This window comes from Orbicella franksi, chromosome 1, assembly GCF_964199315.1.
Source record: "Orbicella franksi chromosome 1, jaOrbFran1.1, whole genome shotgun sequence".
Lineage (NCBI taxonomy): Eukaryota > Metazoa > Cnidaria > Anthozoa > Scleractinia > Merulinidae > Orbicella > Orbicella franksi.
Window position 1 is genome coordinate 11,660,299 of NC_138145.1, and position 18,748 is coordinate 11,679,046.

The 18,748-nt window shown below is 38.3% G+C and overlaps 4 protein-coding genes across 4 annotated transcripts in view; 3 read left to right on the forward strand and 1 right to left on the reverse strand.

Annotated features, from left to right (window-relative positions):
* Window positions 1-18,748, reverse strand: part of LOC145490360 (uncharacterized) — a 47,899-nt gene that overhangs the window by 24,731 nt on the left and 4,420 nt on the right. The window lies entirely within an intron of this gene.
* LOC145490300 (calcium channel flower homolog) lies at window positions 41-8,051 on the forward strand. The gene is made up of 5 exons (XM_081469431.1): window positions 41-315; window positions 3,629-3,701; window positions 4,916-5,044; window positions 5,466-5,573; window positions 5,742-8,051. Exons 1-5 carry the CDS (start codon window positions 231-233, stop codon window positions 5,845-5,847), a joined length of 501 nt encoding a protein of 166 aa, XP_081325557.1. The 5' UTR covers window positions 41-230; the 3' UTR covers window positions 5,848-8,051.
* LOC145478792 (uncharacterized) lies at window positions 9,535-11,129 on the forward strand. Its single transcript, XM_081456996.1, has one exon. The coding sequence runs from the start codon at window positions 9,540-9,542 to the stop codon at window positions 11,127-11,129; it is 1,590 nt and encodes a 529-aa protein (XP_081313122.1). The 5' UTR covers window positions 9,535-9,539.
* LOC145490404 (uncharacterized) lies at window positions 17,130-18,744 on the forward strand. Its single transcript, XM_081469536.1, has 2 exons — window positions 17,130-17,596; window positions 18,179-18,744. Exons 1-2 carry the CDS (start codon window positions 17,530-17,532, stop codon window positions 18,511-18,513), a joined length of 402 nt encoding a protein of 133 aa, XP_081325662.1. The 5' UTR covers window positions 17,130-17,529; the 3' UTR covers window positions 18,514-18,744.

Sequence of the window (18,748 nt, forward strand, 5' to 3'; positions counted from 1 at the left end):
CCGAACACTCGATAGTAACAGCCATTGACCAAACATGGAGAATCTCGTGCTGTGTTAACTTCGGGAGGAGCTCGGTTTTCCCGACATTGTCCGAGTGTGTTATCCACGCAGTCATTATTCGCGCTTTCTGTCATGGAAATCAGCTGAATCAAAGTGGATCTTTGAAGAATGTAAATTGAATTCACTGGACTATATCATTCCGCTATTGAAATACATTTTCTGTTTGAAGTATGGCAGACAGTGACACAAACACCGGTGGTGTTCCAAAAGGATTGAGACTTGTGGTGCGATTTTGGGGCGCAGTGTCCGGGCTATGTGAGTACTGTGTTTGAATATTTGATCTTTCATGAACATCGGGCTTTTTCTCAAAATACGGAGATTTAATTTTATTGTTTGATCAGGTTCAAGTCATCGGTCTGAATTGGTATTATGGCTTCTTCTATTTATAGCATTTCGCTAGCTTTGCTATTTATTCGAGTCAACGGTGACGCGGGAATATTCTGTCCGTTTATACAAATCAAGATGATACTGGCCGGCTGAGTAAGCGCTTGCATACATTGTCAGTGATTGTCAAGATCTTTGTTTACATTTTGTCCTCTTGTCTTTTCGTGTTCTGCCTTGACTGGCTTGAGTTTATAGCCATCAACGATGTCGCCAGTCTCTTATTGTGTTGGTCCCTCCAAAATAAAATGCTAGAGAGTATTTTCTTACTAAATTTTCCACTGAGAATGAGAAATTATGGCGACTTAGAAAAGCTTTAGAATTTTTAAATAATATATTTTTTTAGTTTATTGCACGCTTTAATCTGAGTGGTAAGGAGGCTAAATACATAAAATGCCGGCATTGAAATCAACAATAACAGATGACTAGGGTGACGAAATGAATTGAACTTAACAAATGGGTTCTTATAGAATCTCGTAAACAGCGTTTAAATTTACTAAATGTCGTTCTCAAACGTGGCAAAAAGTTGTAAAAAACGCTAATGAACACTGGAAAAATACTTAAATTTTCAGAAAATGGACTCTTCGCCAATATTTACGTTTTTGAAATGTTCCGTCAAAAGAGCATAAATATATTCTAAAACATGAAAGTAGGAATCAAATAAAAAAATACTAGAAAACATAACTTCAACTTTCACTTTTGCTGTCATATTTTATTACCCATTTATCATCTGATTCTCATCAATAATGTTATTGAGACACTTCAACTATTGATTCATCTTTTATCAATTAGCTGAATGGTCTTAGACTCAGTTGAGTCATGAAGATAGGCAATTTTTTGCAGCAGACTGCGATTTACATATTACATCATTTTAATATTTGTTGGATTAAAATTATTTGAGTCTCATCATGTTTCTGTGGAAATAAGTATTATTTGTGATATCATTTCTTCTTTTACCTGGCAAGAATGGCTCAACCAAGCTTTTCTAAACTGGGCACAGACAAAGTGCATTAATTAGGCTTATTCCAAATATCGTACTACTGCCATGCCAAACTAGATTCAAGAATTAGCACAATGTTTGAAACCACTCAATTTGGCAGGCAGAATTAAATTTGGCATGAGTACTTAGCATGACAGGCCTTGCCATGCTTGGCAGCAGTAGTGTGACTCGGCTTCAAACGGCGTGCTCTTGCTATGCCAAACTGAATTCATAACCTGCTGCTTTAAGCTGCCATTGCTTTCTAGCATTTCAGCTGGTATTCAGCAAAGCAAACTTCTTCTGATCTTCAGCACGACTGAATAAAATTCGATATTTGAGACCGCTGCTGTTCCTTTGTCATGCCACCACCGGAGCAAATTCATTTGAGTCTGACATGGCAGTAGCAGGACATTTAGACTAGGCCTAGAGTAATGAAGGGGTGGTTTATTGAGGAAGTAGCAAATAAAAATGAGAATTTTGTGTTCCCATGGGCTGATGTAAATATGCAGTGTAAAAGAACTCAAAATGTAAATAAACATTTTCTTTTTCTCCTGTGATATAACAGTTAAAAAACTGGTCAAGCATTCCTCTCATAGTGTGAGTGGAATTTGTAGTTGGGCTGGTGGGTAATTTTATTTTTTGCTTCCCAGCGTGATGGGCAAGTGAAATTTTTTTGGAACAATGTTTGAAGAATTTCAAATTTTAGAATTAAGTATTGAGTACAAAAGATTTAATTTTGTGAATCTCCCAGTAGTGAGACATTTTGGGGAGCTAGTGAGAATGACTTTTGGATTAGCAAGTCAAGCCTTAAATTGGTTTCCCGTGCACTCTTCTCTCAATGGAAATTTGATGTCATTCTGTGTTTCAATATTTTATTTTTGAAATGAATACAGTAGAAACTGCAACTTGATTCAAACTTTCAATGTTTGTTGGACTGTGACATATATTTATGCAGCTTTGTGTGACTGATGCATTGAAATTGCGGCTACAATCCTGACCATAAGTTGTTGGGACACCTCCCCTTTTGCATGCTAAAACCCATGATTTCAACTACGTCCTTGACGTTTTAGGAAAAGATGAATAGAAGCAAGTGTAATTGACCCCCTCCCCCTAACAATGTTGAAAGGAAATGAAGCTATTCTGAAGACTAGATCAGATGTGGTTAAAAAGGAAAAAGAGGCAATAGAAAGTTATGGGACAGTTGTGTTGGAACTGAACATGATTGCTGAAAAATCGTTATTATTGGAATAAGACGTGAATATCTATCCTATCGTCACTTTAGTCAGAGAATACTGTCCTAGGAGGTGAACAGTTCTTGAAACGTGGCTATTCTGAAGCTATTGTCAAGGTTTTTTTTTTTTTCAAGATTTTTATTAACATTGACAGGGGGGAGGGGGGCAGGCGGGTTTACGCAGTCTTGGTCTTAAGAGAGGCTTCCCGTGACGTCATCTGCTGTGAACTGAACACTTGTGACCAGGATTGTAGATAAATTTATGTCAGTTAAGCCAGAAAATGTTGATACCCTTCGTATGGAAGGTTTTTGGGTTTGAACCACTCACTCACTTCCCTTTTAATGTTGGAATTTCAAATTTCCTACCTCAGAATTTCCAGTAACCTTCCATGGGTTGGGTAAGAGAAAATACTTGACTGACTGACTGACTGATTGATCAACGCACAGTCAGACAGACAGACAGACAGACAGACAGACAGAGTGATCATTTTCTGGAAGGATATATATGTTGTATTTTTTGAGGAATGTTCGTCAGAATGATTTCAAGTTAGTTTAATTTTCATTAAAAGGGAATGGGGAGTCTATTACACCAATAACTTACTAGCCCAACAAAAATAAAGAAATTGCCACAATTGCTTGCATGGCCTAGTGGAGCTGAAGGTGGACAACATATTCAGGAATTGGTTGTGTGGTTCTATGAGAGTGCAAAATAAAAAGAGATATCTTGCAGGGGCGTTGATATGAGATGCTGGCAGGGTTGGACTGAGTTAGAGATGGATGGGGCTGGGTATTATGCAAGTTATTCTTTTTTAGAACATCCCAGAAAGTGAGAAGAAGAAAAGAAACTGGTTTGAAAAATTTAACCTTGGTCTAAACAAATTAACCTAGGTTGACATCATTGTGGCCTAAAGTATAATATTTTCATATTACACATGATAAATTTTTAATCAAAAACCTATTTTGTTGTTGTCTGTTAGGTTCTGCAGCACTTGGCTTCTTTGTTCTTTTTACACTATCAGCAACATGTTTAGGAATGGGAATATATATGATGTAAGTTACTTACATGTTAGTGACCATGACATACAATGTAAAGTGAAGGTACATGTACATAAGGGTTGATATTTATGTATAAGACTTGACTGTGTGAGATTTATTTGTGAGCTGGGCTGCTGCTGCTGCTGCAGGGTAGTGGATTGTAAAGACTGTGAGTCCACCGGCACCTGGTGAATGTAATAGAGCTGAACAGATGTTGAACCATGTTTACACGGTTCTGTTGGGCATTGATACATGTATATCTACAATCATGGACAAAAGTCTTGGGACAAATTTGCACTTCTGGCGCTTTTGTGCACACGCCAGACGCAAATACTACTTCACCTCCCTAACCTCACCCCCATCCCCCATACAGTGTTGAATGCATTTTTAAAAGGAAAGCGGCGCTTTTTTTAAAACTTCAGTGGTAAAACACATATAATTTGTTCAATTACGTAAGTGTCCTAAGGACTTTTGTCCACGATTATAGCCTAACCTGCGATCAGGTGCTTTTTTTCAGCAATTAAATGGGGGAAGAGAAAAAAGAACACCTGGTACACATGTATATTTTGAGAGTCGTCTGCATGTAGTCCAGAATCTGGACTTTTGTCTGATTGGTCGTAAACCTAAAGTGTACAGTCATGTATTTGAGTCACATTCTGAATGTTTACCTGATTAGATATCTGACTACCAGTGCAATTCCAGACACAAAGTCTGGGGGCTGCAGAGATACGTATGTATAACAATTGACAACATAACAGTTGCACTTTTTGCTAAATGATAGAAGACTAGCTGTCACAGAATCAATGGTTACTCCCACACTTTAGTCAGGCCATGTGAATTTCCAGTTAAGTCTGATTGCTCACATTTATAGCATGACCCAAGAGAACATCACTGTTGACAGGTCAGCCACAAAGGGATGGAAGATGACCCATGAAGTAAATGTATCAGGTGTTCTTTTTCTCCCTTCCTCCATTCGCTGTTTGCCAAAACAAAAGAGTGCCTGGTGGCAGATTATCTCCAGCCCAATCGGACAAATTAAGCGTTTCATTACTCACCTTTCTATGGTGTAGTTTGTTGATTGAGTGTTGCATTCTGTTAAGATAACTGCAGGGTGCAGCTTTCAGCTGGCTGCTCATCTCCCTCTCAGTGGACTGTCCTAAATTGAAAAACACCAGTCTAGAGTTACTGGGTATTGTTATCATGATTAAAATTCTTTGATTTAATTTCAGAGTGATGGGAGTCCTTGTCTTGGGTTTTGAAGCTCCCATGTGTTGTCAGTATGTACCAACTCTTGTGACAGTCAGTAACTGGATTGATGCTCACTTCAGATTCTGGATGAGAGGAAGTTTGTATTTTGTGTAAGTTGTTCTGAAAAGAATATTAGAACATGTTACTGATCTTTTTTCACATTCTTTTAGGGTCAGTAAGTACAGTCTGTGTGAAGACAGTTGCTGCATTAGGAAAGAAGCTTTGATCTAAATCCATGACTGCTATGATCTGACATTGACTGTGCTTGCATTATTATGATTGTACTCTTTTCCAGCTGATAGTTACAAGAAACATTCCTGTACAGCTGTGTGTGTAGATGGTCAATTTGCCCGGTGCCTGGCCCTTAATGAAACCCTTGCAATTAAGCAACTAGTAGATTTAAATTACATGTCCCAGCATGTCATCATCTGGTCAGCAGCCTATCTCCCAGTTGACGAGGATAATCGACAAGCTGATTTAGTTAAACAATGTCACCTAAGGAATGTTAATTCTTGTTTGGTTTTTACATAGGATGGCCATTCTCCCTATAATATTTTGCCTGGAAGTCTCCACATTTGTTGGTTGTGGTTCAATCATGATCACAGCAGCCTTGTATGGTGTTTTAGCCATCGGAAGAAAGTAAGTGAATTCTTTTACAAAAATCCATTTTAGAGATGGAAAACTCAGTAAAAAACATTTTAGAAGAGGATTATAACTGTGGTATTTTGGGTCATGTCCGATGACAGACTGTTATTTCCAGCACTGCCATAGCATGTAGCTTAAACGTGAGGTGAATTTTTTTTTCAGGGGAGCTGATGTAAACAAGAATGCTAATTCTGATGACATTGAGATGAAAACGAACTTAGTTGATAACAAGGGTGATCCAAACTATGTAGAAGAAACAGGACCTTGAAATGTACACTCTCACAGTTTGTGTATGAGATGCACTTTACCACAGTATTTAAAGATTTTAAGTTAAAGAATAATTCTATTATGAAAGACTTACTATGATAGAACCTGTGCATACTCTGGTGGTTAACATGACACTGCAGTGTACCACAGTTGTGATGTCATAAATTTTATTGTCTACAAGACGTAGAAGCTATCCCCTCATATTTACACACTTTTAATCTGATGCAATATGTTAGAAGAATGATGGTTGTCTACATGTACACTGTACATAGTGCAAAGTTCATTGTGAGGTTTGCATAGCAGCTATTTTTACCGGTGTTAATGCCACATCTTCATAAATACACAACCCTGCAGAAACAACTATGTGGACCCCTCAAGCCCCCCCCCCCCCCCCCGCCCCAGATTAGAATGTCGAAGGGTTGTGAAAGGATTGATGTATAGTGGTAACAGTCGTATTCTGAAAATAATTACTTCTTCTAAAACTGGTAGTTTATCCAGCAATATCAGTGCCAGAAAAACTACTGGTTTTAGAAGTTAACCTAATGCTTGAGTTCGTCACATTTTCAAATAACTAATTCACTCCAAGTGTGTTGCATGTTATCGTAAATGTAGCTAGTAATGTAGATGGTATCTGATAATTATTGCATCACAATAACTGCATGTACATGTGATCTTATTTTATGTTTAGCAGGTTTTCAAATTATATTTTCCTTTCAAAGAATGATATTTTGGACTTGCAATAAAAGCTGTTTGAACTGCAAATCATAGCTGGGGCTTTTCATACAGTGCTGTGTTTCCTCAACATTTAGTGGCACAAGACTCAACAGGATTATTTCAAATGTCATATTTTCATTCCTGATGTCTATAAACCTGAACTAGAGAGGAACATGTTCACACTGTAGCTGTAGATCTGTAGAATACCATCTTCTCTATTACATTCTTTCTCCAAGCAGTTAGGGCTTTAGAAGAATAATTAATTGTAATTCTTACAAAGCACCTTAATATTATTAAGCACTGTCAAATTGTGCCTCCTTAGAGTTTTTCTAAGAATGTATTTGAGGGGTATTTAACTAAGGAAGGCACTAACTGATAATTCAGGAATGAAAATTGAACCAATTGGAATGCTCGGATTGACCTCAAGACTACCTTATCTTGGTCAGGATTTTGCCATGGGGATGAAAACAGACTTAAGCTGGTGTATTTTGGGTTTCCAAAAGTTGGCTGATTCATTGCCCAAGTGCCATACAATAAACCACTTACTAACCTAGCTGGCTAGAACCGTACTGGGGAATATCTGCTCCTGCTTATTAATTAAGAAACTAGAGATATATAATTTATATTAAGCTTGGGTTATCTGTTAGTCCCCAAGCTTGAAGGAAATTACTAAAATATTGACCTTTAGGCTTTAGACTCCAACATGCAACTTACCCAACTGTCATTGAAAAGTTGAAGTTTTGATACTGTTTTTAAAGTTGCAGTAGTGATAGCCTGTTACTTCGGACGTACATTAATACATACAACTGTATTTAGTTGTAAAAAAATCCTAGTTACTTCATCAATGGCTTGTTATTTAAAGTGGACACTTCTTTTAGCCTAACCTAAAAGGGTTAAAGTAGTAATTTATTTTAATTTATTGTAATTTATTTACTTATATAAGTTTATATACGTATTATTGTGATATAACAGCAGATCATTAAATCCACACGAAAAAAAAAGAAAAAAAAGATTAAAACTGTTAACTTTCTCAGTGCAGTTTTAATTTTTTTGTGCGTATCAAAATTCTTATATCGGAGGTTTATTTAACCCTTGGAAGTTGAAAATTTCTAGATTCCAATTGGAGGAACAAATACCAGTTGGAACCAACATAATAATTGAACCTGTAGCTTTATATCTGAGTTGCCTGGAAACATTTTTATCTGCGCTGTTCCATGCTGGCACGTTTTCATTTGCATTCTTTCCACTCTCTGATTGGTTGATCAAAACAAAACGATTCTTTAAGTGAAGCTTCAACGAAGATTAGCCTAAAACGGCACTGACTGATTACCAATTTCAATTATGTCAGCAGGGTTTATCTTAAGTTTAATACTTGCTTATTGTGGTGGGGGTATATAAGATTCTGCTATAGTAGAGATTGTCAACTTAGAATCAATTGAAAGTGAAAAGGAAGAGTTTTTATTTTTTATCATTAAATTATGGTTCAAGGTGGATTGCAAAGTTGTTTTCTTGTTTGTGGACTTGTGGTTCGGAATTGAAATGTAAAATTTGGTAAACAAACGACCGGTAGCCGCCCGAGCCTGGTGCGATAGACATTGATTTTGCTCGTCACGCACTCCTATGCGTGACAAGCCAAAAATTAGCCTCGAGGAAGGGCGCGGATGTAGACAGCTAACCAAAACTCGGATCCTGAAAATGTTGGCAATTATTTAGAGGCGATTCTGTGGAATGCTGGACTATCCGTCCACGGTCACTGTCCACTGAATACGTTTTTTAATGTGCCTTTTTGTTTGTTTGTTTGTTTGTTTGTTTGTTTGTTTGTTTGTTCGTTTGTTTGTTTGTTTTTTTCAGCACTCTTCAAGTGCATCAAATGAGTGTATCTTTGTTTTGAAGTGAGCTCACCCATTTCTTTTAAGTCCCTCGCACCTCAAAAGTCTCTGAGAAGAGTGAATCACCATGAAGACTATACAGTGCCTTTACAGTTTTCAGAATTGAATTGAAGAGAAGAAATTAAAGTAAGAGATGCTAAGAGAGGTGCACAGCCGCAGAGTACCATGCAATAAGGAAACCCTCTTGATTACGAAAATTCCGCCACTATGGATTTTTTTTCTTCGATTTCTGTTGCTCTCTTGTTTGGCGGCGGGCATACATGGCAAAAATTACAGTAAATGTATGCAAAAAGTGGAAAATGCAATGTCTAATAACTTACGGAAGAAAATTATAATTAACAACTAAAGATATCGGGTAAAAGTTTACTGTGCAAATTTAAGGGAGATAGCCTTGCTAGAAAAGACTTTGTTTGGAAAACCGAGTCGCTCTTCGCGGGAAAATTTAAACACTTGTTTGAAAAATTAAAAGTGCACTCGCCTCAAAGCAAATATATGTTCTTCAAATTTGATCAAAAACCCCTCCTGCTGGGTATTTATTCCTGTAATTCATTAATCTTCAGAACGTCAATCGTTCTCAAATTATGGGCCATCGAACTTTTGTCTTTTCCCGTAACTATACTGTAATTTTTTGCCGTGTTTCGCTTCCAAACAAGATGGCGTCAGGAACCGCGAAAAGGTCAGTTTCGCAAATATATTTTCGTATTATTCAGATTAATGATTATAATTTCTGTGGCGTGAATTTCATAGAAAAAAGGGGTCAGCTGCAGTTACATAGCATGAATAAATTTACAAACATTATGAGCGGTAAATATAGGAAATGAAAAACTCTTAAATCCCACAATCAATAGCTCGCAAATATTGCAGCTGTTTATCGCTTTGCTGTGGTAATGAAAAGTGCCAAGCTTTCAGATGAAGATGGTTTTCGCGCCTCCTGGCCAGACGATGCATGTGGGACCCTAAAATTGTTTCAAACCCAAGAATTAAACTAAAAGAATTGAAAATTGAAAACGTAACTTACCTTTACGAGGGTGTGTTTTAAAACATATCGTGTGACTCGTGTGACTCTTGGCTACATGTTCGCTGCTTGGAAATGAATATTGATGAGTACGAAACCCTCGCAAATTCTTCATGCACTTGGATTTGTCCAAATTGCAACTTTCCAAATTTTGAAACCACTTCCTTGGAATTGTCTGGAAACTCTTTGGACTTGTCGAATTCTTTTAATATCTTATCAGTGGATAATACTCAAACATCGCCAATTTCCAGGATCAGTTCTTTAAATAACCCAGCGGCAAACGCATCGAACCATGGAAATACATTGAAACAAAACAAGTCATCGAAAAGGAATAAATTGAGAGGTATGATTATAAATTGCAATGGTTTAAAGAGCTCCAAACATTCTACTGAATTTAAAGCACTGCTTGAGTTACATAATCCGGACTTCGTCCTGGGAACCGAATCTAAGCTTCACCCTGGTGTCCCTACTTATTCCATCTTCCCACCTACATACACTGTCTTCAGAAAGGACAGAAATGCCTACGGCGGAGGAGTTTTTCATGCAATCAAATCTGACCTGGCTTGCATAGAAGAAGATGAATTAAATGGAAACACCTGTGAAATCCTCTGGTCTTCTATTAAAATGGCAAATTGCAAAACTTTGTATTTATCGTCGTTTTACAGGCCACCAAATTCTTCTACCGAGATCCTTGACCATCTAGGCGATTCTATAAATCAAGTGTTTACCAAAGTATCAAATCATCCAAATATCGTCATCGGAGGTGATTTCAACCTGGGTGATATTGACTGGAGTCGCGAGATCCCAATTGCTAACAACCCTACCACTGCTTCACAACACAATAAATTCTTGCACTTGATGGACGATTTTTCGTTAACCCAACACGTCAAAGCTCCAACGAGACCTGTTTCAGAGAAAACTTTGGATTTATTATTGTCTACTTATCCTAACTCTATTTCTGGCGTGTCTACTTCTTCTGGTTTAAGTGACCACGACATTGTAAATTTCGAGATCAACCTGAAAGCAACGCGCTTTTCCAAGTCTCCTCATAGAGTCTACCTGTACAAGAAAGCGAACTTTGATGGCCTGAACGAATTTATAGCAAAGTCATCGGCTGAATTCTTCGCATCAAACCCATGGGAAAACTCTGTGGAGCATAACTGGAATGCATTCAAACATGCTGTAATTAAAGGTATTTCCCAGTATGTTCCACAAAAATTGTCCATGCCAAAGTACAAGCTGCCATGGATTACTACTGATATTAAAAGAGAGATGCGCAAAAAGGATCGCCTCCACAAAAAAGCTATTCGCTCTAAAAACCAGCAACATTGGAAAGCTTTCAAGTATCAACGAAATCGAGTGGCAAAACTGGTCAAAGAATCTCACAATCGCTATTTAAACGAAGTTATTGGTGATAACCTGACCGAAAACCCCAAAAAGTTCTGGTCGTATGTTAAACATAGCAAATCTGAAAGCCTTGGAATCCCCCCACTTAAAACCGAAAATGGGGTGAGTATTACAGACAAAGACAAAGCAGAAACTTTGAACTCCCATTTCTTTTCAGTTTTTACCCATGAGCAGAAGCCTCTTCCTCAAATTGGCCTGTCACCATTCACCTCGATTGAAGATTTGCTTCTCTCGCCTGATGGAGTTGAAAACGGCTAGCCCAGCTGAATCCTCACAAAGCTTGTGGGCCAGACAAACTACCTGCAAGAGTACTCAAAGAGATCTCACAAACAGCCTCTACGTGGCTCGCTTTCATCTTTCAACAATCATTTGATCTTAATGTCGTCCCATCAGATTGGTCCAAAGCCCTCATTACTGCAGTCTTTAAGAAAGAAAACAAATCAGATCCATCCAACTATCGCCCAATTTCGCTGACTTCTATCTGCTGTAAAGTAATGGAACACATTGTTCTTAATCATATGGCTAAACACTTATCTAGTAACAACATTTTGATAAACGAGCAACATGGTTTCAGACAGCGGTTTTCTTGTGAAACTCAACTGATATCAGCTATACACGATTGGGCCAAGTCAATCAACACTTGCAGCCAAACCGACGTCATACTGCTTGATTTCTCTAAAGCATTTGATTCTGTCCCCCACCAAAGACTTCTAATGAAGCTCGACTTCTATGGTATTCGTGGGAACATGCTTATGCGGATTAAAGCTTTTCTGTCAAACCGCTCCCAATCAGTCTCAGTAAATGGCATTCAGTCTTCTTCCAAACCAGTGCTCTCCGGGGTCCCGCAAGGCTCAATTTTGGGCCCTGTATTATTTTTACTGTATATAAATGACATCTCTTCTTCTGTAAAGTCACGTCTACGCCTCTTTGCAGATGATTGCATCCTCTATAGTGAAATCCGTGAAGTACAGGACTGTTGGGCTCTGCAGGATGATCTTGAACAATTGTCACTCTGGTCAAACACCTGGCAACTTAACTTTAACGTCAAGAAGTGTTATCAACTTGGTATAACGCGTAAGAAAATTCCAACTATGTTCCAATATTCATTGGCTGGCCAGCCCATTTCTAGAGTTTCCTCAGCCCAGTACCTTGGAGTCACCGTGACAGACAATCTGTCCTGGAACGAGCACATCAATCAGATCTGTAAAAAGGCAAATTCTACTCTTGGGCTACTGCGTCGTATTCTAAGTGGTTGTGATACTAAAGTCAAAGATACGGCGTATCGCACGCTAGTCCGCCTAAAACTCGAATATGCGTGTTGCGCTTGGACCCCTTTCACCAAACAGAACATCACTCAAATAGAGATGGTCCAACGCCGAGCAGCAAGATTTGTATTAAATGACTATTCCAGATTTAGTCATGTTACTCCAATGATCGAACATCTTGGTTGGGACTCCCTTGAAGATCGTCGACTCCTCTTTCAAACTACTACAAGATCTTGATGGGACATGTTGGTATTAGCTTTCCTCCTGAAGTCCGCGAAATAACAAGGACCACCAGATTACTGAACAGTCGTCCTTTCCAACAAATCCGTGTATCAAATGATGTCTATAAGTTTTCCTTTTATCCAAGGACAATAGTAGCATGGAACAATTTACCTATTTATGAAGATGTTGATATAAATAATTTTAAGACTATTGCTCTTGCAGCCATTAAATCTTTTGTATAATGTATATCCAGACGTCCTAGCTTGTCTCGACGAGATTATACTTAATCTATTTTATCTTATCTTTTACTAACTTATAATTTTTATTGTATATATACATATTGTAATTATTTATTACGTGCTTTTATTATGTTATTTTAAACTCCTAGTATAGTTCCACTGTTTAAGCAGTAAACTTATTAAAGACTTAAAGACTTAAAGTGACTACCAACTGCAAGGAGCCTTTCAATGGCGTGTGCAGCTCTGTTTCGTGATAAGCTGCTATCTGACCAATCACAACGACCGCTTGACACTACAAGAAGAAACGCTCCTTCGTAAATACGAACATTCTTGTCCAGAGAGCTTAAGGTAAGGACTGAGCATTTTTTAACTTTGTTTTCTGTAACTCGCTGTATCAATTGCTTTCCTTCTACTTCTGTTGCAGCGTATCGCGGTCCTGGTGATGTCGCCTCGGTTACGTTAGGAATGCCAATGCCAGTTTCAAATCGTTCAAAATTAGAAACAAAATCTCTCAGATTGTAGTTGGGAAAATATTGAAAAACAGGCAGTACCATATGAATAATCTCGTCGTTTATTTAGAGACACACAAGTTATAACCACCTTGTACAGTACCACAGACAGCACCACATATGAACGTCTGTTTTGCTCAGTGACCTTCGATTGAATGCTAACACACACGCACTAGGGTTTTATACACAGTTAAAGAAGATCCCCGAAAATTTTTGATTGAAAATGTACCAAACGTCTCCTTGAAACATTTGAGAGTAGAGCGAGGAAATAAAGTCTTCTCAAACGCCCCCCAAAATTAATTTTTATCATTGTTATTTTTTTAAGGCAAAAACGTCGTTCTTCCTTGTATTTCTAATAGAACCTTAGGGATCATTGAGAAGGCTCTTAAGACTTTCATTTTTCCTCAGATCAACGAAAATGGAGGAATTAAAGAGTTATAAAAAAAATTTAGAAAATATTTAAGGTTATGGCAAAAACGCAGGTATCGAGTAAATGTGAAAATTCAGGACGAAAACTAGACGTTGGTCAGCCGAGGTAGTAACATGCAAGCACCTAAACAAAAGAACCATTTAACTTACCAAATAAAACCTAATGAAATTTTAATTTTCTTTTCGCTTAAGGGTACTTTTCAGCAAAATTAAGTTGTTTGCAGATAAAGGCATTTCATTTAATCAGTAGTAGTTGCTAATAGAAATCTCGCTAATAAGAGAACAGCTCGCCAGTTCATCACACTCAGTAATCAGGCTTAAGATAATTGGCAGTTTAATATGTGAGTGAAACCAATTTATTTCATAAACTATATATTGCTGTTAGTTTTCCTGGCCGTTCAGTATGCAGAAGTTGATCTTTGTTATGCTAATTGCCGCCGTGTTGTAGGCGACGCTTGTACATCGTGAGTACATTTTCAGAACAGTTCGTCAGTTTACACCTTCTCGTGATCATGAACATTTAGGTCGTTACGTTTGAAAAGGCTCTTCGATCTTTTCTTTCCTATTTTGTTTTAACAAAAAGGCATGCAATTTCACCTTCGTGTTGCGGTAGTCTATTTTTTTCATTCAGGTGGGACTGACATCTGCTCAGTTGAAATGCTTAACTCATTGCACAAGAAAATAAAACAAAAACATGGCAGAGAATTTTAAATAATGATTAATCTAAGGAAGGAAGTCTTGTGTTGTGAGAAAACAAATATCCCCGACCGTGTTGGAAACCTAATAAGAACAGTCAAAGCGTTTTAATGGCCCGGATTTTACAGATCTTTTTTCCCTTTCTTTTTCAGTCATAGTTAAATGTTTTTCCTCTGTCGGAAAGTTTTCATTGATCACATATTGACATTACATTCATCTTTCCCCATTGTATTCTTCAGTTAGAGCGTTGCGATGTGTGGAATGTGACTCAGAGGAATCTTGCGCGAGTCCAAATCCGAAGACTACGGGCTGTACTGGGGGGAAATGCTACACGTACCGCACCGCGGACCGGGAGGTTGACGGCGGAATTTTTTCTATCGTGAAGAAAGGATGTTATCCTGAGGAGCAGGATTCCACAAGCTTACGCAGCCGTCATTGTGAACCGTGCAATAACTACAGATTATTGACATCATATTCAACAGATAGCTGGATCTGTGAGCATCACTGCTGTGATGATCATGATGAGTGTAACCATCACTTGTACACCACTCCGACTTGCCGTGAAAGCGGCATGGTGGATGGGTATTAAACTTTGAATTATGGAAAAATTAAAATCACTCAACTCGGTATTCATTTTTCTTGTGTATAGAGATTTTACCATGCTCTGACCCTGTATCCAGAATCCCTATTTTGCAAAATCAAGGGAAGGACTCAAAGGAGGCAGGAAGGGGGGGGGGGGGATTTAAGCAGCTGGAGTGTGCCTCATCTTGGCCTAATTTTGCTTTTAATGTCTGAGAGGGTTGAAACAAAGTAAGAGTGCGGTCTTGCTATGCATCATATCTCTCATGGCTCCAGATACCAAGTGTGCCTTTCTTGGGCACTTCCTCTCCAAATAAGACAAGGAGAGCAGTGCGAGGTCCCTTACACGAGAGACCATTGTGTCGAGACAAGATCTCCTTGTCCATAAAGCCCCTTGTGCGCAGAAACACTTGCTTTGTTGAACCCTAAAAGAAAAGACCAGCTGCAGGCAGACTAGAGCTATGAGCGAATTGTCTGCGATTCGTCAGCTGTAATATTTAATGAACAACCGTTAAAAGCTACTGACACCATAGTAAATAGAGGAAACTGGCTAGGAAACCTGGCAAAGTGTTTTGTTGTATGCTTTTGTTGGCTATTTTGGGTTTGTCCCTGCACAAAACCTGGCAAAATACAAAAGGTGGTTATGTGTGCTCATACAACTCACCAATAGGAGCATTGCGATTATGTAATTCACGCATAGTCAGTGAGGACCTTACAACACAAATCTTGGCGTGTTTATTTGCTTCTTTGATGTTTGGTGGGCTTCTCAACTATTACCCTCTATTAACTACGCTGGCACATATTTCAAAACACGAGCAAAATTAACTACTTAATTGTTACAGTTGTTAAGGCCTCAAAAGGACAGTTTTTCCATTTGGTTTGCTGGAAAAGTCAAAAGAGGACGAAAGTAAAGAAATCTAAAGTAAGGAAGAATGCCCACCAACAGCTAGCTAAAAATAGTAGAGCTGTCAATCAACGATTCCACTGCTAAGTAACAGGAATATCTTCGTGGCACCATTCTGTCACGTGACAATTTTGACAGTTCTCTTGAGTTCTCGCCTTCTTCGCTGATTGGATATATTAATTACATGCTTCGACCGTTTTGATTCATCTCCGATTTTTCATAAACAGCACCTGTCCAACTTGAGAATCTTCTGCTGACTTAATTTTTTGGGGCTTATTAATGGTTGGGCTTATATCTTGGGGGAAAGGGGGGCTTATAAGAGGAGTAAAAATACCGTTTCGACACGAGCTAAAGCAGTGTTGATCTATATCGAAATACGATTTTCATAATATATCGAAATTAATTCCACTATAAACTGGAGGGGGGGGGGGGGGAGGGGGCTTATATCCGGTGGAGCTTATAACCGAAAGCAATATTTTGTTTACAGGTGGCCGATAGGACTATATAACCGGAAGGACTTATAAGCGGGAGGGCTTATAAGCAGCAGTTTACGGTATAGGACTCTACTTGAAAAAAGTCAACTTGCAGAGGATTATCGGTTTATTAACAGTCCAAGCTATAGGAATCTGAAAGTTTAAGATTAAAATCAAACATCTTTTTTATCGCTGACATAATTAAGTTCACGGTAAACTGTACAGATGCAACTTAGTAAACAAAAGAAACGTCCATAAGGTACTAAATGAGACAGAATAAATATTCTCTTTTTTCTCCCGCCGCACATGTTGAAAGGAAGAAAAGAAGTGTCGGAAGAACACGAAGAGCAATAGCTCAGTTTATAAGGTGTTTATTGAATCACATACTTGGCTTACTTTATAAATTCCTTTGGTAATCGGTCCGTTAAAGGCCACTAGAGTACTGTTCTTAATTTTCCCTCGACCTGGTCTTTCGATTTACACAAACGTCCTTACACAAGCTTCAACCTTCTTCCAAAATCTTACTTCCACAACATTTGCTCATATTACATCTACCGTCACCTCTATAATCAATTTTTACAATCATTTTACTATCTTACCACGATAAAAGATGGGCCTAATCATAAATTATGAATACATCAGTGATGATTAACTTCTCAGCAGTTGTAAGACTAGCAAGGTTATACGATTGATCTCTATCTAGAGTAGGTCCTAAAGTAAAAGTAATCTTCATCGAATAAAAGCCAACTTTTAATTAACTTAATGATATAAAATTTAACTTTTTTGGCTTAAGGTGAAACACACCCAAGGCATTATTCATAATTTAAAACCAAGCCCACTAATAGCTTATTTATTATTAAAAAGGTAAAACCATGCCCCAATTTTTCTTAAACTTGGGTTCCCACTAAAATCATGAGGTGGTACGTATCTCTTACGCTGTCACCTCTGGCAGACGTCAAGTCTCTCATTAAATTCATCCCAGTATTTATCAAAATACTACTTGTCACAAATAAATAAACCTTGTTTTCAGTTTTAACTTCTGGCATCTGTGGTAACATCCACAAATCGCTAAACAAAACATAAAATTACAAGTGCATACGTCATTCGCAATTTCAAATAAAAGTAACAAGTTCTTTGTCAATTGGAAACATGACTTGAGTGATCTTCGTTGATCGGAGACATTTCATTGACAGTGTACTCAGCTTCGAGCCAAAATATAGTTCAGTCGCCACCTTATCACATTTAAAGATCATTAAATAATCTGGCTGAAGTTAATCAGCACTTGTTCGAACTTGTGCAAGTGAAACCGGCTTACTTTGGAAGCTGTTGTTTGCCGTTCAGAATGCAGAAGGTGACCTTTGTGCTACCAATTGTATTTGCCACCTTGTTGAAATTGACGCTTGTTCATGGTGAGTACATTTTCAGAACAGTTCACTTTACACCTTCCCATGGATAAAACCAACGCAAGGTCATTATACCTTACACAAAGCAAAGCGGCGACCACATTCGATATTCTTTCGTTAAAATAAAACAAAGCAGTTTGAGCGTCTTCGAAGAAACTTGCAACTGGTCTGGCAGGACTTATAGTATTATATCGAGACAATTAAAGGGAGTATTGCTTAAAGTTCACATGTAAATTTTTCTGTTCTGTCCTCGTGTACCGGTACACAAGAACCGATACAAACCAACCAACAATATACAACAGCTAAACAAGGGCTCGTAAAGAAAGGAGTACAATGGTACCTGGTAGACACAACGAATTTTTCTTTTAGTGAAAAAATTGTCTACGCGACGGCGTGCCGAAATTGCTTGCCTTTATTTTATCTACCAGTACAGGCGTTTTATATTGGTGGCAGTTCATTGGTTTCAATCGTTAGCCAATTTTGCGAGGTGGTTTTCACGTAACGCATTTTCCCAAAGCGGCAAGTATTGAGTGACGTCGACCACGCATTGGTTCTGATTTTTTCTTCTTCGTTACTTTCATTCATTAGTTGACGCGTTACAATGCGTGAAGTGTGATTCAGAGTCGAGATCGTGCGCGATTCCTGAGATCGTGGACTGTACCGGCAAGTGCTTCACATACCACTCAGTGGACCAGGTTGGGGGCACGCTAGTATCTGACCTGCAGAAAGGATGTTATCCTAAGGAAGACGTAGAGATTTCGTGCAGTTGCGAAACTTGTGACACCTTTCAAACAATGATTGGAATGTTTACGGATGGTGACGTCGACTGGAGTTGTAAGCACCACTGTTGTGATGATCGAAATGAATGCAACCGTCACTTGCACGCGCCGACTTGTAATGCACATAGCGCATATGGTTTTTGAGTAATGGAAAATTAAAATCACTCAACTGAATTCCAACTTTTGTGTTTACTTCTTGTATGTGTGTTCTAGGGCCCCTTTAAGGTAAAACCAAGGGGTGAATGAAACGAGGTTGTTGAAAAAAGAAAAAAAGAAAAGAAAAGAAAAGAAATAACAAACCCTTTGACACTCCAAGCTGCAGTTTGGCATTCAAATCACACCTATAGATATAACTGCTGAAAACAAAACACTACTGCGT

Coding starts and splice junctions, on each gene's coding strand:
- LOC145490404 (XM_081469536.1), top strand. CDS start 17,530: ATGCAGAAGGTGACCTTTGTGCTACCAATTGTATTTGCCACCTTGTTG. Junction 17,597..18,178: donor GAAATTGACGCTTGTTCATG/GTGAGTACATTT, acceptor TTCATTCATTAG/TTGACGCGTTACAATGCGTG.
- LOC145478792 (XM_081456996.1), top strand. CDS start 9,540: ATGAATATTGATGAGTACGAAACCCTCGCAAATTCTTCATGCACTTGG.
- LOC145490300 (XM_081469431.1), top strand. CDS start 231: ATGGCAGACAGTGACACAAACACCGGTGGTGTTCCAAAAGGATTGAGA. Junction 5,045..5,465: donor AGAGGAAGTTTGTATTTTGT/GTAAGTTGTTCT, acceptor GTTTTTACATAG/GATGGCCATTCTCCCTATAA. Junction 5,574..5,741: donor GTTTTAGCCATCGGAAGAAA/GTAAGTGAATTC, acceptor TTTTTTTTTCAG/GGGAGCTGATGTAAACAAGA.